General features: G+C 35.8%; 1 protein-coding gene across 3 annotated transcripts in view; it reads left to right on the top strand.

The window, feature by feature from the left end:
• The window catches only part of asic1b (acid-sensing (proton-gated) ion channel 1b), a 172860-nt gene that overhangs the window by 128512 nt on the left and 18694 nt on the right, over positions 1-25654 (top strand). For all 3 annotated transcript variants that reach the window (XM_055050379.1, XM_055050377.1, XM_055050378.1), the window contains 2 exons: positions 9970-10120; positions 20225-20352. In XM_055050379.1, coding sequence (XP_054906354.1) covers positions 9970-10120; positions 20225-20352 — 279 coding nt within the window. The remainder of the gene's footprint in view (positions 1-9969; positions 10121-20224; positions 20353-25654) is intronic.

The following is a 25654-nucleotide window of genomic DNA, read 5'->3' as shown; positions in this document are numbered from 1 at the left end:
TAAGTACTGTTAAATAACAGTTTGATAGAAGGAAGCTAATAAAGTTATGTCATTGTGATTAATTGCACTTCCACTGCCATTTGAAGTGAGATAATTTTTTTTTTTTTACACTGTAAAGTGTGATTGCACTTTTCATTGAAAACTATTTACTCTTGACACCCTGGAATAACATTCAGCAGATGGTGCTTAATTAGTAGATTTATTCCATCTGTTTGTAATTCATACTTTGTATAAATACAACTGTTGTCTGAAAACTCAAAGATTTCTATTTAGATTTTAATGAACAAATAGCACAGAAAGCACAAAGAAAGACAACAGAGGCACCTGGGGTAAAGATGTGAAGAAAAGTAAAGCGGAAATAGATGATTAAAATAATGTTTAATATAATTTTAATAGATTATGGCATAACTGCAAACTTACCAGGATACGGCTGCCGCCCACCTGACCGGCCAGGCGAGGAGGACAATAGTTAGAAACTTGTGGTGCCGCTGGAGGAGTTTCTGCAGAGATTCTGGCCTAGATTCAAAATCCGAGGTATGGCATAAAACTAACAGCCTGAATACACCATCTCCACAGTGAAATATGACAGCATCATGCTGCTTTTCTTCAGCAGAGACAGAGGAGTTCCCAGTCCATGAATGAAGCTATTCTGGAAGAAACTCTATCTGAGGCTAAAAAGGACTTGAGACCGGAGCAGAAGTTTAATTTTCAACAGGTCAGCAACAGCAGAGCCACAATAAAGTCATTTAGATCGATCCAATTGAGAATTTGCAGCAAGACTTGACATTTGCTGCCTATAAACACTCTTTATGCAATCTGATTTAAAGTGAACTATTTTGTAAATATAGATTTCAATCCGTTGATGTGCAAAGATGGTGAGGACATACCATCTTTGCAGCTGCACCTGCAATAAAATGTGGATTTGTAATATTTTAACTGTCCACTCTGGTTTTTTAATGGTTTGTGCCCCAAGTCCACACTGAAACTTTCTCTTTGTTGTTCACCATTCTTCTTGTTTCCTGTCAAGTTTACAGCTAAGCTCCTGTGTCCCTCACTCCTTTTTTGCCACCATTTGCAGGTCTGGGTGAGAAAAAACAGCTTTTTCAGGTTTTCTCTCTGTGTTTCCGTGTGGATGAAAACATTTCCGAAAACAATGACCCGTTCTCAAAAAAAAAAAAAAAACAACTTTCCCTTGCAGACTGGGCCTGAAAGGTTCTGTACACAAATGCATGTCCCACTTATCACATCTGTATCTGCAAAAGTTTGAAAACCACTTATAATTTTTCTCTCTGTTGTTATGAACTAAATATGAACTTGAACTACAAACAAATAGAGTTCTAATATACCAAGGAACTAGAAATATTTTTGGATACTCTATGAAGCATCAAGAAATATTTTTATCTGATAAATCTGTTTTTATTTTTCTGCCAAATCTATTTTAAACCGCCAGTATCCGACAAGGTCTTTCTGCTTATACATTTACGTCAGAACTGCTCTCTGCTTCTGGAAAACGTAAATAGAATAACTGTATAAAACTGATAAAATAATATCACATAAAGATCAATTTTGTGACTCCTCAGGAGCTTTCATATGGCAAGGTCCTCTTAAATTGATTGAGTTTGATCGGTTGCCATGGATCCTGATGTTAGCAGAGGCTTTCATTATCCTCAGCAGCCCTCGGACTTATCCGCCATATTCATATGCTTTTTTTTTCTTGCTTATTGATGAGGACTGTCATTAACTAATTAGACGTGAAGAACATAGTGTTTTTGAGAAATATGTAAAATATTCACGTGGAGTCATGAAATATGTATCCATATAATTCGTTTTTTTGTTTGATTGTGGCTCTTTTCCTGTGTTTAGCTGCTCTTGTTCTTTTGAACAAACAGAGGCTAAACACAAGAATTATGAAATTTATGTTTTTTGCTTGCTTCTTGTTTGAGCTCACCGCTGATCTTAAAATCAATAGAGGATAGGGAAAGTGGTTCCCTGGCAACTTTTAAGGAACAGCTTGTTCAGCCTTGTCAGATTGTCATTTGAAGGATAGCCGAGAGCCATCTGAATTCTCTCAGCCTGTCTCTCTGTGAATAATTTATCCTCGGAAAAAGCGGTGACATTTTTGTACACTATGCAAGAACAGGGAAGGTGATGTCTCTCTCTCTCTGTTTTTTTTCCTCTCATAACTGAACCTCATTTAATGTTTTTTTTTTCCTTGAATTGTTCACAAGATGTGGTGATTTTTGGTTTGTCTTAAGGTGTGAGGCGTTTAGTGATGATGGGATTTAGAGATCCAGACTAATACAGACTTTACTTACCTTTGTGTAAAGCACTTCAGGAGTAAGTACTCATTTCATGTCCTCCACAGCCTCTCTACGCTTCTGTTTTTGCACCCAATCATTTCTCGATGTATCACATGGGTGAAGGAGTAGCACTTATCAAATGGATATTTTTTTGGGTTATTCAACGCATGATTTATAAGCAGCTCTTGCATATAATCAAAAAGGTGTTTTCTACCTTATACCATATTTTCATTCATATCCTAGAATATTACATTTGTTATGGTAATGTGCTTCTTGCATGAGAAAGATTAAATGCTGTGGTACGCCAACAGCTATTGCCGGCTGAATTACTGTGTACGTGACATGATAAATAAGTTAAGTAAACATGAAAAGTTATTTTGAGAAGTTATTAGTTTAGTAAAGGTAAAGGTCATTTTATTTATATAGCACATTGTCAGGAACAAGGCAATACAAAGTGTTTCACGGGATTTAAAAGGAAATACAAACAAAAAAACAAACCAAAGGAAAGAACAAAAGAAGAAAAAGCTAATCATTTTGATCCAAAGTAAATAAATTGCTTCTCTTCAGGGTTGGTAGATAAGTAAAAGTAAGTATCTTCTGGTCTAATTTCTTTTCTGGGTCTGGTAAAATAAAAGACTTTCCAATCCCGGGTTATAATAATTCTGGGTTTGTCATTTTAATTTTGTTTTATTCTGTTGTGACGTTTTGTTTGTCTAATTCATTTTTAGAGTGTTTGCTAGTTTTTATTAGTTACGTTATGATGAACTGTTATTTTCTGACAGTTGATGTAAACTGCTTGGGGGAAAATAATCTATTTCACATCAGTTGAATAGATTAATAAACACATAAATAAAGGCTACATCTATAATTTCAGTACATTTGAGTCATTAATGCACAATATCATTCCAGCTGGATGTAATTTTTTCCCCACTATTTACCATTGTTTTGGGGGTTTTTAATATGTATTAGTTAACACCAGCTATTCCTATGTAAAAATAAAAATTTTACCTGTTGTTGAATCACAAGATTACTGCCATTAACTCCATTCATTCAATTAAATTTTATGAGCTGCATTCAGGCCTGATTCCTGCCTGAATCGCAGAATAAAAGAATCTCTTAAACTTGACTGATGACACAAAGTATCCCAGATCTTAAAAAAGCAACATGTTCTGGATAGAAAGACACTCAGAAGCAGAAAAAGATTTATATCTGACACTCTGGAGGGTTGAAGAAACTGCCATGGAAGTTTTTTTTTCACTTCCTCAGCCCTTGGAAAACCCTGAGTAAAAATGCCCATCACTGATTCATCACTGTAAGTTCACACATACTTATGCAGGAGGACAATGAGCCAAAGCACAACAGCAAGTTCAACTCTGAATGGTCAGAAAATTAATATTTTTGGATTAATCTAGTCAAAGTCTAGACTTAACTGCTATTGAGGTGCTGTCAATAATGCTGACAGTAAACAGTCAATTTAAGCAGATGTTCAAATTGGCTGCTTAAGCTTGAAAATCCCCCCACTGGAGGTTGTTAAATGTAAAGAACTTCCACAGTAATGTCAAATTAGACACTGAAATTCACTTGTTGTTTCTGAAACATTTAAGTGAGACAAAAAAAATAAAGAAATCTGTGGAGGTACGTTCACTTCACAGCTCTACTGGACTGTTTTTGCTTCGGCTTGCATTCAAGAAGCAGTGTCCAATTATGATCTCCCAGGGCGGGTTTCCTTCCCTGATTTAAATAATGTAATTACATCCCAGCATGTTGTGTAGAAACCTGATGATGACCCATTGATTTAAATCGGGTAGTTTAAAGCAACGAGACATCAAAATCATGCAGGGAAGCAATCCTCAACAGCCGGGTATTAGATGCTTCTGCATCCAAGGTGATCGACATCGCAGCTTTTTGAGGTATTATTTCAGTCCCAAAATCCTCCTTATAGCCAGATGTAAGACAGGTAATATGTGAAATCGACTTTTTTGAGCTTCATATCATGTTTTAATGTTATTCCCTCATCAAAAACATACCTAGAGTGTTGCTTTGATGCTTGCGTGTTTGAGAAATTCTTAAATCTCGTGGGTGCCTAAATGCCTTCTCATACAAATCACAATCTTCTTACCCAAAGCTCTGCAGCGGAGATTCAGTTCTGGAGGGTTGAAAAAACTGCCCTGGACTACTGGAGAAGTAGTCATACACCAATTACAATTTTCTGGCTGATTGCTGAATCCGATTTTGGGGATACCAGTTTTTTTGTTTGAAGTGTCGCTAAATATAGCAAGAAAGTTGCCGAGTTGGCAACAATGGAGTGACTCTGCAAATGTGCAGACATGACCTGGTGGGCCAGTATGTCAGTCACTGCAGAGCAAAAGAGGACGATGGCTGATTTTTAGCAAATAAGATAGCAGATAAATTAGTACACCCCTTCTAAAAACAGTTGTAAATGACAGAACAGACGAGAGTTGTGGTAAACTGTTGAATTTGAAGTCGGAAAGAGACTTAAGAAGCTTCTTAAAGAGACCAATTTCAGATGCAAAGTCAAATAAATAACTTAAAAGAAATGTGTTACCCTTAGCCGGGTAAAGGTGACACAGTTACCTGAAAATACATGTGTAAAAATAAGTTTTATAAAATGGTCATGCAAATTCAAATAATAAAATAATCTTGAAATCTGCATGTTTTTACCAAACTTTTCATTTCACTCACAACAAAGGTTGGATCTTGACAAAGAAATGCATGTCTTACGCTAAATTATTGAGAAAATGTCACAGTGTGTCTGCGCTGCCAACAGGCTGGGCAGCTGAATGAGACTGACAGGCTTGTTGACAGACAGACGTAGAGATGCATGAGACAGAGCGAACCTCGGAGTCTGGCGCACACAATGAGAATCCTGACTCCCCAAGGTCAGCGCCAGCACCCACTGTTGCTGCTCGTCACTCAATGCAGCCGGCACAATCTCCTGGTTACCACAGCAACTCTCGACTACAGGCCTGCTGTAGTCAATCACCACATTACAAACACATACACGCAGATGGCAAGTAGGGGGGCTGCATGCATGCACACAAACACATCCTCTCCTGGGTAAACATCATCATTCATGCTCTCGTACAAACCGGCTTGTGCAGTAAGAAACAGACGTAAGCGCTCTCGCACATTTGTTACAATCTCATCATTGTTTCTGCTAAATGCTTTCTTTTAGTATGACACTAAATGCCTCTTCTTTTGTTCATATTTCACTTAAAAAAAAACAAGAAGAACAATATTTTGTACAGGAGATTGAAAGAAATTGCAGTATCAAATAGTTTGGATTTTTCCAGTGTTTTGCTTCGTTAAGCCTGAAACTGAAAGCAAGGATTTTTTTCAGCAGGTTTGGTCCATTTGTAATTGTCAAGTGCTTTGTTGGATGAAAGGAGGCAGCTTTGTGATATTGTAAAAATCTTCTGCCTTTATATTCCAAAGAGAAATGACAAATAGTGATCTGATTACACTGAGAGGGAGCTCTGGGACAGAAGATGGATTTCAGGGGCATTTTATTCATATTTTTATTCTGCACATAAGCTGGTACTATATGGCTCAGTTTTGCCACCTTCACTTTTGAAGGTCACGTCTCATATCGTGTTGGACTTATCAGTCGGCTTTTCATTACATTTCACTGCATTGTGTTTTACAGGCTCCGATGAAAACCGTGCCTCTCTTTGATTCAAGTTTCGCTCTATTCCACACACCTCACTAAGCAGGATTCACATTATTCTAACTTTTCTTCTGTGAGGCATGGCTGTGTTTGATATTTTTTTCAGCTTGGTGCATCTGGTGTTTGTGGCATTTGAGTCATGAAGCAATAACGTCTGACTCATAAGTCAACTATGTAATAAACGCCTTCTTATCTTTTATCAAAGTTCTCGCATAAAATTCAAGCGAAAGGCAGCTTTCTGAGCGATGGCAGAAGGCTAAAAGTAGACTTTTGTCTTATTGCAAAAAGATTTTTTATACATCCAGTTTTTACGGATGGACTCATTCTATCTTCTTCTGTGAAATGGTGATAAAAAATAAGTTATTCACAGTTTATTTCCTGTGTTTATTCAGCTTACTGTTCCCATTCCAAATATTAAGGTCAACATGTTGAAGGTTAATTCTAAGTTAATTAGGAGCTAGGATACTGTAATGCGTGGATCTCAGCATGTGACTCAGCAAACAAAGTAGGAAAAAATTTCATTTTGGACCGTAGGTATGCTTTTTCATTTCCTGGATGTTTCTGATTAGATTATACATCCATTAGTTCACCAGCAATCCGGTCGTTGCCAGTGGGACATACTGTAGTTTGGAAATGCTACAGTGGCCCAGCATCAGGTTCTACTGTAATGTACATGGATGAACAGTCAAGTATGTCAAGCATTCAGGTTTTCCAATCTAGATTTTTTTTAACCACAGTTTAACTGTTTTGCTAAATATAACACAAAAGCATTTTGAGTTTTCATCTACTTTGCTCAAAGAAGAAACTAACATAACAATTTAATTAGCCAATGATTTATGTGCTTATTTTGTGGAATAAATTCACAGATCTGTTTCCAGCTTCTCTAATGTCTGATTTTTTTTTTTTTTGCCAATGCAGTTTGATGACCTGAAAGCAAAGTAATTTATTAATCTCATACATATTACATGTCAGGTTTGGCTGTCTGGTTGCATCTAAGGCCAGGCAGGAGACGCCAGAATCATGGAAGACATAAAGGTAAACAGAAAAACTAAAACCCAAATGTACAATGGTGATGAATGAAAACATCACTGAATCCAAAGAGATGATGTGAAAAGATATGCACTGGAGGAACTGGAAATACAAAGAAACATGATGGAAACAACACAAGTTTAGCTAATATTAGCTGCTGATGCTAATTGTATACCACTTTTTAAGTGACTCGATTAAAAATATTTGTGTGCTCAAGAGGCTGGACCCCACTGCCCTCGACTGATCACCAATTCACCACAGAGCAACACTTACATGCTAATTTAATCCAAAATTCAGGTCAGGGTTTGAAACCTGACATTATTGCTGCAGGGCAACAATACCACTCACTTTATTGCACTCACTGGCGTAATGAACTCAGGGAAACCCTAAACTAGGATAACTAGGAGGTGGAGGTTGACATAATGTAAAAAAAATCATGAAGGAACCTCTAACAAAAAAGAAGAATAACTGATTAATATAAACATAAATGGAAGCAAACAGAGAAAACTGAAGAAGTTCCATGCAGATTAGACATATAAACCGAAAATAAATGTTGTCTCTTGATGCCCGGTGCTTTGGGTTTTTACTCAGACATACACCACAGATACAGGTCAGAGCCACAGGTCAGAGCCACAGGTCAGAGCCACAGGTCAGAGCCACAGGTCAGAGCCACAGACCATGCAGCGAACCATGCTACCAGCTGTTAGCTCACAGTACAGTTTGTATGTTGGGGTTGAGCGATATAACTGTTGGACTGGTCAAGAACAAAAACACATTGGTTACTTGTGGATGTACGTTCTGTATACTTCCTCCAGCTGTAAATAATCAAACTTGTTTCTTAATTATTAAATATTAGCAATTCAGTACTAATCCTCTATAATGTATTCTGTGAAACATTGAAGAATATTCTCATCTTGATCAAACTCCTATTGCTTTGGAGAAAAGATCAGCTTGTTTTCCACAGATCAACTGTAGCTGCTGTAAACTTGGGCGCTGCCAAACTATGCATTTATGTTTTGTAAATCAGACTAAACCGTCTACATATGCAAGCTTTTTCTTGCAGAATATTGGATTTTTTTTATTTCGAAGGCCCATTTGTCAAGCTCATTTGTTACATAATAGCAGAGAACATCAAGTCTCAGAGTGTGTTATTACTCCATGGGGGTTTCAGCTCGAGCGTTTCAGAACGAAAGCCTGCATTTCAAATGAAGCTGTTGGAGGCCATTGTTTAAAGGTTCTGAGTATTTTCCACATACATGCACAACTTTTTTTTTTTTTTTTTAAATATTGTTGTTTCCTCCCACAGTTTAATAAGATGAATGTTAACCGGGGTTCAAACCACCCTCGCTATCCTAAATGTTGAAGTTTAGAATAAATGTGTTTCTATTTCTTCTTCACTGTTTCTTTTGTTTTCTTTTCTACTTTGGCAACTTGAACAAAAAGTACACATTTTTGAAACAGCAAAATTGTTTCAGCTTTATTTTGTAAAACAACAGGTTTTTAAGCATGGCATTAAAATTATAAAATACATTTTCTAACTTTAAATTTAAGGCCTTAGATTTGTTTGTAAATGATTAAATCTAAATCTCAGTTTTTATAGGTTTCAGGGGAAATAAGGGGAGTTCAACAAATCCGAATTGTTCAGCTGAACTCCCTCATTGGGGAATTTATGGATTATTGCCAGCAACGTACATCAATTTTGGAAACTGTTTCTAGCGGCTCGGTGTAATTTTGGGAAGATGAACAGCAGAAAAAATGAGTAAGTGCAAATTCCAGCTGAGGTGGAAAGAGAATTGTAAATTAAGATAAGATGGTAAGGATGATGAAGGATTTTGTGTCGGATGCAAAAAGATTAAGGCCGGGAGAATAGATGTCAATGCCTCGAGATTACACATGAAGTCTGATGACCACAAATCGTCTGCAAGAGAGAAAAAAACGCTGAAGTCTCCATAATCAAGCACATTGTGCAAAATATGTTCACACTGTGTGTGGATAGTTCAGATTTCCTTGACATTGCGATGTAAACACTGTTTCTGGCCTGGGGTGGAATGGCCATCTAGTGTGCCGGGCAATACCTGGTAGGTTAATGCACATTCATGGACTGGCCATAATTTACCCAAAAGAATGTGTTAAAAACAGAAATATGAAACTTACTGGTGTATTTGCCACCAATAGTTCATCTGCAGCAGGAAAAGGAGGGTTAACGGTTTTGAGGGATTTATCAAAGGATGTTGATGGTGGTGTGAATCAGCCTTTAGAAGGTAGCTGGTCAACGAGCTCAGCAAAAACAAATCCAGCTCAATGATGGCTGAAATGATCCAATCCAGCACTATGAGGAAAAGATGCAGCAGACAAATGCAGTGAACTGAAAACTGTTGAGTTAGAACTGGAAGGAAAAGTTTGCTAACCGAGGCACATGAGCTGATCTTTAATTAAAACAACACAAAAATCTTTATACATTTGCATCCATTGTCATAAAATAGCATTAGACTAGCATTAAAAATACTTGTGCACTTTATTTATTCAGTGATGAAATGGTGAAAAATGACATTAAATTGGCATACAAAGCATTTAATTTCTGAAACCATACTTGTTTTTAGCTCTCAAGGACGTGATATTTTTACCTTTTCGTTGGGGAATGGTCAGATATCTCAATGCTGTGTTGTGTGAAATTTGCCAGACATAGGTCGTCCAACTCTGAAACAAAAATCATGTCCTGTTTTCTCAAGCACAAACTAAATCATGCAGTATTGAGAGCGGCCAGGGTTCAGCTTGTGAACAGGCTCTCTACATAAAGGCTTCTGAGATCCGTGTCTGGTAGCACAACCTGAACAGATGCTGTTTTCTTTATTTTTTAATCCCTCAGAGGAAAGAAAGTCTGAAACTCTTGTTTTAGTGAATGTGAAACATTTGAGTTGTTATTAAAGCCAGGACTTTCTGTGTGTGTTTCAGATATTTACACGCTACGGGAAATGCTACACATTTAATTCAGGCCAAGATGGACGACCCCTCCTGGTGACGATGAAGGGCGGAACGGGCAACGGCCTGGAGCTGATGTTGGACATCCAGCAGGATGAATACCTGCCTGTGTGGGGAGAGACTGGTAAGATCAACTGAGAGGCTGATCACATTTAAGTTGTCTGCAGATTTGATTATCTAAACTTGAAACCAAACTTCATATGTATGTTTTCTACTTCCTTAGAGTTTTAATAGAGTAGATAATTTCAGATATGGACATTTATTTAATATCAGTGGGGAGTGTTCTTCTTAGGGATGATTTGACACATTTTATTGACTGATTGATATTAAGATTTTTTGTATTGTTTTTATTCAAATGCACTTCAACAACCTTGCAAAAGTACCAACACATCTTGATACTTTTTGTAATGGTACAAAAACAAACTGCAAAGTATTTGATTGAGATGTCTGATAAAACAACACAAATGATTGTGATGTGGAAGGAAAACCATAGTTTTACTTTTTTTGAACAAATAAAGATATTAAAAGTGCATACATTTAGCCCTGTTGAGTCAAAAGAGCCATTGTTAACTGCAATTTCAGTCTTGTGGGTGTGTCTCTTTCAGATTTTTACATCTGAGGCAATTATGGAGTTAACTTTAGTCCTTTCAAGAAATACTTCAAGACACGATCAAAGCAATGTTTGTTTCTTTTATGGCTTCGTTCACACAACAAGTCTTGATGTTCAATTCAGACTTTATTTGCTGAAATTTAGTTTTTTACATGACCGTTACTGCTACTAATTAAATGCGACCAAAATCAGACTTCTGTTAGTCCGCTATGCACAGAAGAAAAACGTAGCCGCAGGAGAGCCCTGTTTACATGTTTACAGATGAAGTAACGGATGCCGCAGTTTATAGATTGATTTTAAAGTTACAGAGTCAGCAGTATTTTCATAGCAAGAAAAAACAGAGACAAAAGAAGTCACATCTGCTCCAGCTTTTGTTTACGTCCAGGCTTAACAAGTCTGACTTCTTCTGGTACAGAACTACCAGAAGACATTTTATCATTTCTCAAGTCAATCATAAAAAGTGACGCATTTTAAAGCCAGACTCTTTAAAAAATGTTGGATACATATAGGATTCTCAGATCTTTTTGCAGTGTGAAAAGAGACAGGATATCGGTTGCATTTGGGCAAAAAAATGGGCATAAAATTGAATTTGGGTTGCTTGAGGAGACTTACGATGGCTTTATTTATTTTAAACTCTCAGCTGTGCAGGATTGACAATTTTCACGGGTAGTTTATGAATCACATGGAGTTCAGATGTGTTTTTCTTACAGGCTTATTACGGAAATCTTCTTTTTTCACTTTCTTCCACTTTAGTGCCCTTACATTCTTTCATAAAGCTCATGTTTGTAGACTGCTTGACTAACAATTGCTTTGTTGACAAATTCTCCAACTTGACTTTTGAATTTATCTTTTAATTCACAAATTGGTTGACTATTGGGATTTTTTTTTATTTTGGCATGTCAAAGTAACAGGCTGAATATCAATGCACAGGGAAAAAAATTTACATTTATATATTTAACTTTTACTTCAGAATTATTTGCTTTCTTGTGTTGTCTGTCATGTCAAATCCAATTAAAAGACATTAAAGTTTATAATTGAAATGTGTTAAAAATTTTAATGGATGCATGAATCTCTTTGCAAGACACTGTAACTGTAAAGAACAAAGAGTCAAGAAAAAGGTCGGAACAGCTCAGAGACTCAATCTATGATGTGTTTTTGTTCATCTATTCAGTGTCTGCAGAGAGGCTTTATTGGCCTCCGACTCTGTAAATGCTGCTGTGTGTTTTATTTCAGTATTTTATATGCACTATGAAAATAATATCACACAAAGACCGCACTGGTGGTCATCATTAAATAAGAAGCTCAACACAGAAAGCTTTATCTCAACTGCAATATTTAAAAATAAGCCGCAACTACCTCACGCCTCAGTGATTGAATTATAATATTTATTGTTCTTTATGACCAAATGTTATTGAATAACTATTTGGTTTTACTACAGGAAAGATTAACTGTATCATTGTGTGGATTTTATTGAATACTTCTACTTCTTTCAAGAACTCAGAGTTTTTTAATACTCACATCACACATTTAAATATTTTTGTCTTCTGTTTGGTGATACAGGAAGATACTCATAGGAAAACATTGATGCTGCATTGTTTAATAACACACTAAGTATACGTATATCCTATACATTAAGTATAGCAGCATACACGACTTCATCACCACATAACCGAGATTATTTGGACATTCACTTTCTCAAGGAGCCTCATTTACCTTTGTATGTTGGACTTTTGGAACTGAAAGTGAAGCTTATAGCATAAATAACTTTTAATAATTCGATTAATAATTGTCTGACCACTTGAGGGCACTCATAGATCACAGAAATATTTATTGATCCTTCTAATATGTAATAAGATGCTGACAACATGATAAGTAACGTACCTGGTCCTGACGCAGCAGAATACTGTGAATTTCACAGCATTGAATTCAATACACACATATGGATGTGAATGCCACAAAATCTTCTTAATATCCCCATTTATATTGTTCTTACATTCATAAATAAACCAGCACACACAGCAAAATATGAAATGTGACTTTAGATTTGGTTATTTGCGTCTGATATGACTTCTTTAAAATCTAAGATAATTGAAAATAACATTAAATCTGAAAAAACACACAAACCAAAATGAAAGTCTTAATTAAAATAAATTGGAGGAATTATCATTTGTACTCTGCTTATTTGCACAAGTAAATAGAAATGAACAGTCATAATTTTTATGGTCATTTCATTTTATACAGTGAAAATAAAAGATCAACCAAAAAGCTCAGAAAATGACATTTTACATAAAAGTTTCAATGTATTTCTGTGTCTTTGGGAGAATCTGATTTTAGAAAACCAAATTGATTTCTGTTTCCCACAGTTTAATTACAGTTCTAAGTGTCATACAGGTTATAATCAATCAATGAGTAAAAGACACTCCTGACTTTAACATATTATGTTTTCCACAGAAAGGTATGTTTAAATTATTTCAACAAACAAATGTTAATGATGGGCAACAGTTAATTAGGTGTTTATCCGTTCGAAAGTGATTAAACTTAGAAAATATACTAAATGAGTTGGAAATCAAATTGAAATATATATATATGTAAAGAAACTCCTAACCACAAGTTTTGTTTTTATTTAATACCCAAATATTGGCCAGTGATTAGCTGTGTAAAGACGCCATTCATCAACCTGGCTTAGTCCTCCAGATTACATAATGCGTCATTTTAACCTCCAAGAATTTCTCCTTGGAACAAGAAGAAAACTGGAATTATCAAACAAATACTTGCATAATTTAATGCATCACTTAAGAATTACATTTACAGAAACACTCAACAATAGCAATTTTTTTTCATCTTTTTTAATGAATGGGTTAGACACTGGCAGCAAGGCTCTATTGCAAGACTTGGATGCAGAAAGAAGACAGAAAGCAGTATTTACTTACATAATGTCAGCATACAGTGAGCCAGTTAGTGATTTAGGCAAATAGTATCTGACAAGGAGAAAGCTGGGATGCTGCTCTGAGAGTGCAGAGGTGAATTTCCTCTGAAAAGCAAACACATGAAAGGTTTGAGTTTTGTCAATGGAAATATGTAGTTTGTGCTCAAAAAGTATTTATACTGTTGTGTTTTAAAAGTGTATGTTTGATTTCATATAGAAAATATGTGCTGCTGTTTTGAAAGTTAAAATTTCTTGTTATTTTTTTATTCCACAAGCCTAAAAGTGCTTGGAAGAAGTGTTATGGTGATTTTCCAGTCACTAGCATTTCTTTTGAGATTTGTTATACTTTTCATCACTTTTCTAAACTTTTGAACTGACTGTTATGATGGGAGTGTTTTACTTGGTTTGATTCATTGAAGGAGCAACCTTTGCGGACAGCAACCTCTCGTCACATAACAGACAACTACATGAGTCAACATAATTTGTTGCACATTTCCATTAATTTTTTTGGTACAATATGCAAAACATGTTTAAAAAACTGATTTGACAGATGAGCAATTTTACTTGTTAGACTAAAGCTTGACACAAATCAGCATTTTATTCAGTATGACACTAAACAGGAGCGTTACCCCATTAAAAAATGACATGTCAAAACAAAGCAGCTAATTTTTGTTAGAATCATTTTTCTGTGTGCCAATATTTCCAAACAAATCCCCAGTACAATAATTGCATACTTGAATAGATAAGCACACGATGAGACACTACAGGTCATGGATTGGTCTACACAGAGTCTGGAGTTCCTCCCATTATGTAAAATTATACTGATAAATGCAAATAATAATCCTTGGCAAAATGAAACAATCTAACTGGAAGGCAAAAACGGATGGTGTGGTGAGAAATACACATGGGTTTTTAAAATGAGAGAAAACAAAGCAGTAAGCTCTAAATATTTTATCAAACACTTAGAAAGCATATCATGAAAAGCTCAAGGCTGTCAGAAGCACTTCCATGTAATAAGAATAAAGGCATAAAGCTGGGAAGTTGCTGGCTAATAGGGTAACCTGCCAACCTGTCTGAAGACAAATACTTTTGGGGTTGTTAGAAATGGCCAACAAAAGCCACACAAGCAGTTTCAGTGATATAAGATGCAAACTTTATCAAAGATTGTTCAGTATGCAACGTTTTATCAAAAAAATCTCATCGAGTTTTGAAAAAAGAAAAAAAAAAGTTGAGATCCAAAGAGCTTCATAGTTATAAATAAAACATTTAATATGAGTTTTTTTAGGTTTTTTTCCCACTACTTCAGATCTGGGTTGTCTGCAGCTAAGTATTGATAAATAAAACAGCTTATGCTGTAGATTAATGTGCTGTGTTATACAAAAATAATACCTCATAATATCAAAGCAATTTATCAATTATTAATTGACTTTAAATCCTTTTTTAATTGTATTGCTACTTAACGATCTGCATAATATAAAGCTTACCAGGCGAGTGGCCAATGATGCAATGTTTCCTCAGTGGCAAAAAAATCCCCAAAATAGGCTGTTTATGAAATAATCTTCTGCTTTAGTGAATAAATAACTTTACAGTAGCTGCATCTTATTCACCTACTCAAACACTGATGCAGCAGAAAAACTCCTGACTGTTTGTAAGAAATGTCTGTAGCCACCTAGACATTACCCACCCATTAGGCAGGAGAGCTGCAAGTTCAAATCTGACAGAAGAAGAAAAAAAATGCATTTTTAAGGCAATATACTTATATAGTCAGAGGCTTACTGACGGTATATAATATGTAATATGGCTTACTAAGAAGGGTGCCATTTTATCAGGGGATGGTACAAGAGCTTATGAAAAACAAAAAAGTTAGGTTTGGTAGGCAGCTATTTTTCAGAAGAGGAAATGAGATGAGAATGAGACATATTTTTATGAAGTGTGTGATGCTGTGAGAGCTCTGGTGGAGCCAGCTGAAAACCCTCCTCCTACTTCCTGTTGTCTTCTTCGTAATTTCCGCCAGTGAGTCATTTCCAACATCTGAAAAAAATTCAGATGTTGATCATGTGACTATAGTGATCCAAAAAAGTGTTTCCATAGCAGTTTTGCAAAATGCATCTATTTTGATACGGCTGAAGAAGAAAAAAAAACATTATTCTAGTGCAAAATTGTTCAAAATAAACATGTTTCCATGAAGCAAATTTATTTTTGTAATTTTATTTGCAGGATTTTATGGTGCAAGTGGATTTATCATAATACCTCATAAATCTCAAGCATAATTTGAGATTTCTGAGAGCTCTCTTTTCAAAATAAAAATGAAAATTTGGGATATCTGTGTAACATTGGGACAATTTGAACGACACTCAATTGTTCTAATTGTTGTGATTCAGACTCCTGAAAGCAAAGTTTGTGAAAGCAAAAACAATTGATTCTTGACTAACTTAGAAATGCAGTGAAGTGTCCTCTAGTTTGCTTCTCAGTAATCCAGTAATGTGAATGTGGATGCTGGTCACAGAGAGAGAGGCTCACCCGGGGTTACATTCATTCAAGAACTGCCACTGAATATCGTCGGAGAACAAAATGCCACCCCTGATTTAATTTGAAGCATTGGATGCAGCTAATGAAACCATAATCTCATGTGGGAAAAGGCTACAAAAACAACTTTGCTGCTGTTTGAATGAGTCTGTTCTGATCAGCTGAATGCTGCCGACGTTCAATGGAAAGTCAAAGTCGACCCACCACCTTTATGCTCCGATCCATATTGGGACGTCGCCACATGGACCTTGATCTCTGAGGCAGATTTAAAAAAACCGGTCAGAGAAGTCAGACAGAGATGAATCTGTAAATGGATACATCTTTGTGTCTCTTATTGCCGCTACCTTTGTGCCAACCCTGGTTCCATGTTTGCAAAGGCGACTCCATGTCTCCATATTCCAACAATGACAAACAGTTCCTCATGACATTTTTTTAGAACAGTGCATTTCCTGCTCAGACCACCAAACTCAGCCAATCACAGCATCCCCTTAAGTTTCAAATTTCCTCAACAAGACGACAGCGTCAGAGCATGTCTGTAACAAAGAGAATCTAATCAGCTGAATCTATTACAGATTTTTGTTTAACTGTTATTTCACCTGAATGTCCCTTATTTTTTTCCTTTTTACTTTAAGAACTAAATGTGCAGACAATATTTACATTTTAAGCTTAGAAAGTTAAGCATCGTTATTAAATGTGATATTTTGTATTAGATTGACTGTCAACCTGACAAACTAAATGGCAGAGGGGAAAACTGCATTCCAATATCAAGTTACCCTTGCTTTGATTTTTAGACTTTGTCTCAGTTTTGTCTCTTACAATAATAACTTTATTGTCTATTTTATTGCAATTTCTCAAAATTGTTTAATATCCCAACCAGTCAAGTAAAAGGTTAAATATTTCTTGAATAAACTGAAGAAAAACCTTCAACTAATTTATTATCGTTCTTTCTAATAAAGAAGAGGTAGCAAAAATGTTGATAAAATATTCATATTTGAGGGTGAAAATAGCTTTTCTAAAGCCTAGTCATTAAAGAAAACATCCCAGCCATGTCCTAGTCTCCAAACACATGAATTATTCTAGAATCAAACTCATTATGCTTTGACCTCTTTCTGTGATTAAAAAACAATACTGAGGATGCTTTAAATAGCATCATAACCTTCTGCTTTAAAATGTTAGTGTTCCTAGAAATAAATAATCTACCACGATTTCAGGAAGTTATTTCCTAACAGCAGCAATAAAACATTAAAAGTGAGACTCTTTCTGATTCAGCATATTTAAATGACTGTGTCCTTTGCAGACAGAAAGGTGACGCGTGCAAAAAAAAATATGAAATGAATAAAAACTGCCACCAGATCAGCAGAAACATAATTCTCCATCTTTTCAACAAACACAGCGAATTTGATCTGATCTAATCAGAAAAAGTTCAGCAGAAGGTTTGCAGTCCACAGAGGTGGTTCACCCAACAAAATCAGCTGCTCGAATAAAAATATATTTCTTAGGAGAATGGAAAAGTCTCAGGATAACCCTCCAGAGTCATGACCTAAATCACGCAGAGCTCTTTTGGGATTTGATGGTGAAAATAATGTCAGCTCTGATTTCTTTGCCAGCATATACAAAACCTTATGCAGTGTTGCTACAGGAGATTTCTTAATGGTAAAAATAACTTCTGTTCAGTTTTTTCCATTATTTGAAACTTGCCAAACACATTTTTTGTGTCTTATAAGCTGAACTTTGTGACTGTACATGACATGAACAGAGCTTCACAGTACAGATAAATAATACAACGCAGGGAACATTTTCTGTTTGGGAACTCTGTGTTCCCTAAAATGCAATCAGGAGGATTTGAAGAAATAGTCAGTCTATTATCAGCGCCTGATGACATCATAATGGGGCTTCTTCTGTGTGCTGCCTGCTCTGAAAGCTGAATCAGACTAATTGAGACAAAAAAGAACAAATACCAAGAATAGAGTCGAGTGGAATTAAAGTTCAACCCCAACAAGTGTGATGAATCCTGATCCACTTGGATAAAGTTTGGTTGAAAATAAACAGTTTTTTAATTGACTGTTCCTTAATCTTTAACCTCTAATCTTAAAGCAAAGTTGTTGTTTGTTCTGAGAATATTCTCCTATTTAGCCATAAAGCTAAATCAGAATCCATGACAAAGAATTTGAATTTGGTTCCACATTGCTCTTGTTAAAAAATTTACATATGTAAGCAGAAAAATGAAAACTTTTTTGTATAGGTGAGAATATTACTTAAAAGCCAATTTATTTAAGAAACTTTGTCACATTATAAAGATTAATCACACACAGATGAATGGTTGAAAGCCTTTATTTCTGTTAGTCATGATAATTTTCACTTACAGTTAATGAAAACATGCCGTTTAAAATTAAAATACTACATCAAACCAACATTTATTACATTAACATGGGCTACATGAATGTGGACTAAATGAAAAGTATGTTTAATACCTCCTTCCCTGTATTATATTATAATTCATTAAATATGACTGTTTACGCCGCTAACATCATCTCAATTCAGATTTAGTGCAATCTGGGAGAAGTTAAACCGGCTGAGCTTAAAGGTAATCACTGATAATTATTTTGTTTGTTTTGCTGATATATTTTTTAGGAATAAACAAAGCTAAAGTTCAAAAATTAAACTCATGGCACCATTCTGTAGCTATGGAAATACAACAATCAGAATATAAATCCTTGCACTTTTAAAAAGTAAACAATGTCCATCCTTTTAATTTTAAATGCTAAACGATTTAAACTTTATGACTTATCTATGATAAAACAATTCAATGATATTTAATATCATTTTTAATAAACCAATGCTAATATTTTCAATCTATTATTCAAATGTAAGGATTGATCTTAGTAGCTCATTTATGTACTAAATGTTGTATATCATGTCTGCAATAATTTTTGAAGAAAATTCTTTTAAACTTGAGCTTTAACTTTGGTTTTTTGGTTGTAAAATGGTAATAAAGTCACACTTACAAGTTAAAATAACAACAAAACATACCAGAGTGAAATATAGAGTCTGTCTAAAGGTTTACATTTTTGTTTGAGACATTTTTAGCTCCTAACTGACAAGATTATGATTTTTTCCCCCAGCTTTTCTTGGACACTGACTTCCCTAACAAGAATGTCTGTGAATACTAGGAATTCGCACAAAAAGTGATTGTTATTCTGTGAAACCCACAACGGATGGCCATGACTGAAGCATGGCATGTCGATTTTTAAAGCAGAAGATTGGGATGCTTTCTGTTTTTGTATATCCATCTGCCACCTCTCAAGCATTTTCTTTGGCAGCAGAACAAAACGGCTCCGTATTCAATCTCACTGGACCAATATGTAGCAGTTCAAATCTGTCACACTGTGTCGAAGCTTTCTTGCTGAACTCCTGCCACAATTTTTAGCTCCCTAATTGAAAATAGTGGAAAACCCTTTCCGCTTAGAAGATGATGCCGAGTGACAACCAAGAAGGGGATGGGAGGGAGTGGGTTGGCAGGAAGCAGACACTGGACATTATCACCAAGGAGCTGAATCGCTTGCTGCATAATTAGCATTTTAGGTCAGTGTTATTGCGAAAGAAAACTGCTTACAGAGGTGTTGCTTTAAGTCCACATATCATAGAGGGGTTTCCCTCTAGTCTAAAGAGGCCCATCTCTTTGATTTAAAATCTATACAGCAAAGTGCTAAGGGGAAGGAAGCTGTCATCTGTATTGATTTTTGTTTTATCCTCATCATCATTTATTTAATAATTTATACATTCACTTTCATTTCCTCTGCAGTAAGCAAAGCTACAGAGTGAGGCAAGCATTGTCATTGTCTAATCTGTTTGGAAAATCCATTCACTTTATCCTTTCGCTCCTTATTCCAGCTATTTATCCCGCAAAAATACCAAAGTGTTTGGCATTCATGAGAAATGATGATGTGTGGAGTGATTTAGATTTTGATGAATAGACCATAATAGCTATTAAGATTTTCTTCAGCTAAGCCGTTTCAGTTTCTAGTCTGTTTTTACTCCCCTTGCTCAGATATATTCCAACACTTCAACACTTTAGCACCTTCTGGTTAGTAATGATGGTGTCGGCTCATGTGTGCATACAAATCATCATCCCTGTTGTAACCGTCCTAACCTTTTACCATCAACAGATGAGACATCATTTGAAGCTGGGATCAAGGTTCAGATCCACACCCAGGACGAGCCGCCGTTCATAGACCAGCTGGGCTTCGGAGTGGCTCCAGGATTCCAGACCTTTGTTTCCTGTCAAGAACAACGGGTATGTCCCGGAAGAGAACATAGCGCGCTGAAAACATGCTAAAATATGTCTGCAGAGCCTCACAATAGCTGCATTTCCATTACAAATGAGTGCAAAGCTTTGTCAGTATTCCATTAATGTAGGATAAACATCATTTTTCATTTGCTGTGTTTCCATTGAAAAAGAAAGTTTGTTCACGATAAGTCGTTAGAAAGCATGCTGCACCATGATCCTCGTACGACTTCCTGCCGTCTTCTTTCTTGTGGTTTGCGCCAGTGGCAACATCCAGTTATTGTGTTACTCAAAATAAAATGTTTCCATTGCAGCTTTGCTAAATAAGCCAATTTTGATACAGCAAAAAAAAAAAAACACCTTATCCAAATGCCAAATTTTTTATTGAAAATAAGATTCTTTCGAAATTGCCGCATTTCCATTAAGCTAATTTATTCTCAAAATGTTGAATTATGCAAGAACATGGTGAATGCAAATGCAGATAAAGAAAAAAGTGATTGTAGCTTTCATTACAGTCCGATTTCAAAAGTGGTAAATATTCATTTACTCCTCTAAATGGAATTAGTATCATTCAAGGTTTCCCGACACTGGAGGGTTTGGCACTTTTTGTGTTTAATAATGTGTTTGCTTTTGTTTGTTTCTAGAGCTTCTGCAGAAAGCTCACATCTTTTCAAGCATGACATGATGGTGCAACAGGACCATATTGAAAAATAATGGTTTTTTTGCATCAGTTTCTTCTGCAGATTCCCTTTGGAAGTATCTAAAACATCCTACTTTTACACAACACTGACAAGACTCAAAAAAAGGGAAATATCATACTTGGGTGTTTATTTTGTCAAGAAAATTACTGTGATTAGAAAACTATGCGAATCTTTGTCTTCATCTGAGGTTTTGGTTGAAGCACTTTTGTAAAGTTTGTAACTAATATAAGACAGATAAAGGTGCAAATTTTTTAAGTCTACAAACAGGAAGTTGAAATACACTGTTCCACAGGCTCTAAGTAATCTGTATATTCTGTGAGCCACAGGAACTTTATGCACAATGTCTGTGGACCGTAGATATTTCATCGTCAAGCTTATTTCTTACATTTCTTGTGACAAATTTGTTAATTGTGGGAGTACCCCAAAATTAAGGAATGTCTGAGAGTCTGAGCCAGTCTTAAGTAATTTTACTGACTCATGAGTCACGATTCGTCACGTGCATTAACTCGCCACTGCTACATACTAGCCGTAACCTGAATCCATTCACAAAACCAGCTAATCAAAGTGCAGCTCTAGCAGGGGCTGATCAACTTGGTTGAGCTCCAGGAGGGCCGGATCGTTGCGGTAACGATTTAGCTCGGTTCAGCTCCAATAAGAATGAGACGAATGGCTGAGGATGAGTTAATGGTTTTCTCTCAGCAACAGTGCGCTCTCTGCAGGGGGTAGAACCCGTCTGTTTCCTGCTCTTTGCTGTCTGCTCCTGAACTCTGAGTAGAAATGTATTCATCTAGTCACTGTGGTAAAATAATTTTAGCTTGTTCTGTTGTATTATTGTGGAGCTTAGGATATTAATCACTCACTGCAAACAGTATGAATTACTGCTTGCAAGCTGCAGTGTATAAATAAAGTATAAAACAAAATCTGAGATAAGACAAAAAAAGTTATTTCTTTTCTTTTATGACTAATGGATGATATTAAATACACTTGCATTATAGTACAGGGTCTGCAACCTGCTGCTCTTCCACAATCACTTTATAACTTTGGCTGATAAAATAAAAAACAAATAATGTTTATAAATATGTTTTCCTGACAATACTTTGTAACTATGTGCTTATTTTTCAATATGCTAGATAATGCAGCCATCTTCTTTTTGCAAACATCTAATCTAAAAATGGAAATAAAATGACTGCAATTTCCTACATATTCATACAAAATGGGAAGCTGTCTTTTTCTAAATGTTATGCAACCTGTGCACCTTTAAAACAAGGATGCTTAGCTGCAGCAAGGGTGAAAATGGCTCTTTGGACTATTAAAAGTTGCAGACCTGTACTGGTTTTGGGCGCGATGTGGTCTGTGCTGTACTGGGTAACTGACTCAAAAACTCCACTCACTTTGATGACTCACAAAGAGTAAAGGCAGTAAAAAGAACAAATTTCCCATCATCTACTTCGAATCTGACATGATTGCAGGTGAATGAGCAGCTCAAATAAAGAAATCCACCTGCATATTTAAGTTGTGGCCGCAGATTTAATATCAGTAAATGTTGGTGAGCCTCCTATAATACCAATATTAATATCAGATATTGGCATTGGCCCATTATATTCAAATCAATGCATCCCTACTTAATACCTTCAACTTGTTCTGTTAACTGAATAGAAATCAGAAATAGGTTTTGCCCTTTTTACAGCACGAGTAGACCAAATGTATGATGAAAAAATCCTTCTTGCATACAAATAAGTGAAAGGTTTGGTAAATTAAAGTAAAATTTTATTTTTTCTCATTTGTTTTCCTTGCCTACAATTTTTTGAAAATCTACCGATCTTTTAGTTCATACATAAATGCTTCACAAACTTTTAAGCTCTATGTAGTTGTTTCATTTTGAGCAGAGATGATAAAGAAGATATCAAAGCTGTTAGAGCTCAGTTCTTTTTCCAACTTCAAAAACATCAAGTTCTCGTCCCTCCGGACTCCATCACAAACTCAATCCAGCATCATCCATTTAGCGTTTTTGTGCCAAACAGAAGGCTTTTTGCAATTTTTTTTTTTACATGTGCTCTTCTACTTCTCAAAAATCTCAAGCAGCTTAGAGGTGCAAAAATGAGAATCTCTCACAGTTGAAATATTTCTCATTTGCTTGAAAACATAAGGCAAGTATAAATCTGTGCTGCACAAGATCATAAGATCTTGTGCAGCACAGATAACGCTCACAGTTGCACATAAGATGTGCAACTGTGAGCGTTATCCACAACGCATCTGTCTCCGATCCATTCTTTCATCGTTGAGTGCGCTTGTGTCTTTGGGTTGTGACGTTCCTTCACAGCCCAGGTGTCTCTGGCAGGGTTGATCAGTTTGTTGTCTGTGGAGCAGCAGCTCCAAGCATTTACGAATCTCCCTCTAACTCTCTGTTCGATCTCTGTTTTTCATTTCCGGTCCCCTTTTTGTTTATCCGGTAGCTTGATTCTGATGTTTTGCATCTTAAATTGATATTTAAAGTCACAAATATACTTTTTCCCATTAACATTTAACTTGTGTTGTAACCAAATGTGTTGATTTTGTGGGTCTGTAGACTTAATTTTTTTTAAAAGAAAAGAATAAAAAATAGAGTAAACAGAGGGTACATGATGATACATAAAGCAGGGCGATAATTGTTATGACCTCCTTATTCTTCAAAGTTTTTATAAAACCTCTTTTGGGGCTGTAAGAGGGAAAGAAAGATGCAGCTTTTCTGGTGCAAACACACGTGACAAGGTGTTGTTTTTGAGCCATCTTTTAGTACCATAGCATTGCCTAAGATTTCACACAAAAACATTTCATAGAGGGAAAAACAGACTGTAAATTATTAAGACAAAATTTTCTTTTCTCACTTAAAATCATGAAAGTCATCGTACGTTTCAGAAGACATAAGAAGAGCACGTCATCTCCAGCTCCGCCTTTGGGACGAAGTGACAAAACTGGACCATTTTATGCATAAGGAAGGAAGCAAGAGAAATGAAGACATTGACTATGCAAAGCTACAGTAAACTTCTTCCAAGTGTACAGTACAGACAAGTGGTTCAAAATAAAAGAAACAAACTATGAATTAAGAGAAAAGGGTTTGTCAAAAAAAAAAAGTTGTGGGGAGTAAAAACTGTTTCTTTTAGTCTTTAAATGAAAAAGATGAATAAAATTGTTTGCTAAACAAATATATTAAGGTTATGATTGCATGTTTTCTTTTGAGTTTGTCTACAGATTCAGGTAGATTTTCGTGGAGATTTGCTTTAGAAAAATACACAGGAGACACAGCAGAAATACTTCTCTTTTCATAATTCTGCATGAATAAAATAGTGAAAGCATAATAAACTCATGCATTCATGAATACTGTTTTCAGTCTACACTTTGTGTTTTTGCCATTGACAAGAATTTAAATGTTTTTCTATTTCTGTATTTGTTTTGTCTTGTTTAATTTTTTTTTTTTTGCTTTTGCATTTTTTGTTTGATTTTATTTTTTTCTACGTTGTGATGACAGACAGGTAGTCATAGATATACAAATATACATCTCCGTAAAAACATTCTTTTTGTTTTGTAGTTTATTTAAAATATGCAAATGATGCCTACCTTCCCACTTATTACAAAACAACATATTTCACTGAATCAAGTAAACCTTAAGGAAGCACAATAACTATAGAACACCATAGCCAAGGAAAATAGCTGGCATATTCATAATACTTGTGATATTTGCAAATCCACACGGTCAGCAGGAGATGTTGTTCAGCCTTTTGGCGCCTCTCCAGTTTCTCTTTGTTCTCCAACGCAGAAACTTGTAGTTAATACTGCGACTTCTTCTCTGAGCGTCCAGAGCCTCCTGCAGAGGATGTGTGTGGTTACACTTTCTGATCCCACACACAGATGCTCCAATAAGCATAATCAGTGAATGGAGCGCTGGCCAAAACCAATTGAGAAAAAATGCAAAGGAACCAGCTGCACACATTGAAAGATTTTCCTGAGAAGGAAGAGTCTGCTCAGTTCTTTCTTATTTGCCACACATGTAAATAGATCCGTCCAGTTTGTTGTCAAGGTGAACTAGATATTTATAGGACTCAATCAGATCAATGTTTTCTCCATCTATTGTAACAGGCGGATGCTGAAACTGATGTGAGATATGGCGTTGTTAAAGTAAAATGTCACTTTTTAATCATAAGTGAGAAAGTAGCAGCACTTATGTAACAACTAGGGACCAAAGTTACCGGTTAATGAGTTAATTTAAATTTTCCATAATCTGCTGTTGCTGCTCCATCATTCAGCACCTTGGTGGATTGAGCACAACTGAGGTGAAAACTGGTCAACTTAAAATGTATCTTGCATCTCACGATGGAGTCGGCTTGGACCGTTTCTCTTTCCTATTCTAGTTTGGTCCCACCATCTTTATTTCTGTTTTAACTGGCACCACTCAAGGGATGACCAGTGCCACCCTCTTCTGGATGGTGGCCAAACTGCAACACTAAAAGAAGCTTTAAGCAGACTTTATCATTTTAATCTAATATAAATGTATTGACAATTAATTGTAAGTCGATTAATTGCTTGCTTCCTGAAACTGCAGAATCACTTCACTTCACTACAAAAGACACACAAAG

This window comes from Poeciliopsis prolifica, unplaced genomic scaffold (assembly GCF_027474105.1).
Source record: "Poeciliopsis prolifica strain line A6 unplaced genomic scaffold, Auburn_PproV2 SCAFFOLD030, whole genome shotgun sequence".
NCBI classification, from domain to species: Eukaryota; Metazoa; Chordata; class Actinopteri; order Cyprinodontiformes; family Poeciliidae; genus Poeciliopsis; species Poeciliopsis prolifica.
The sequence above is the reverse complement of the archived record's forward strand: the minus strand, read 5'-3'. Positions and strand labels throughout refer to the sequence as shown.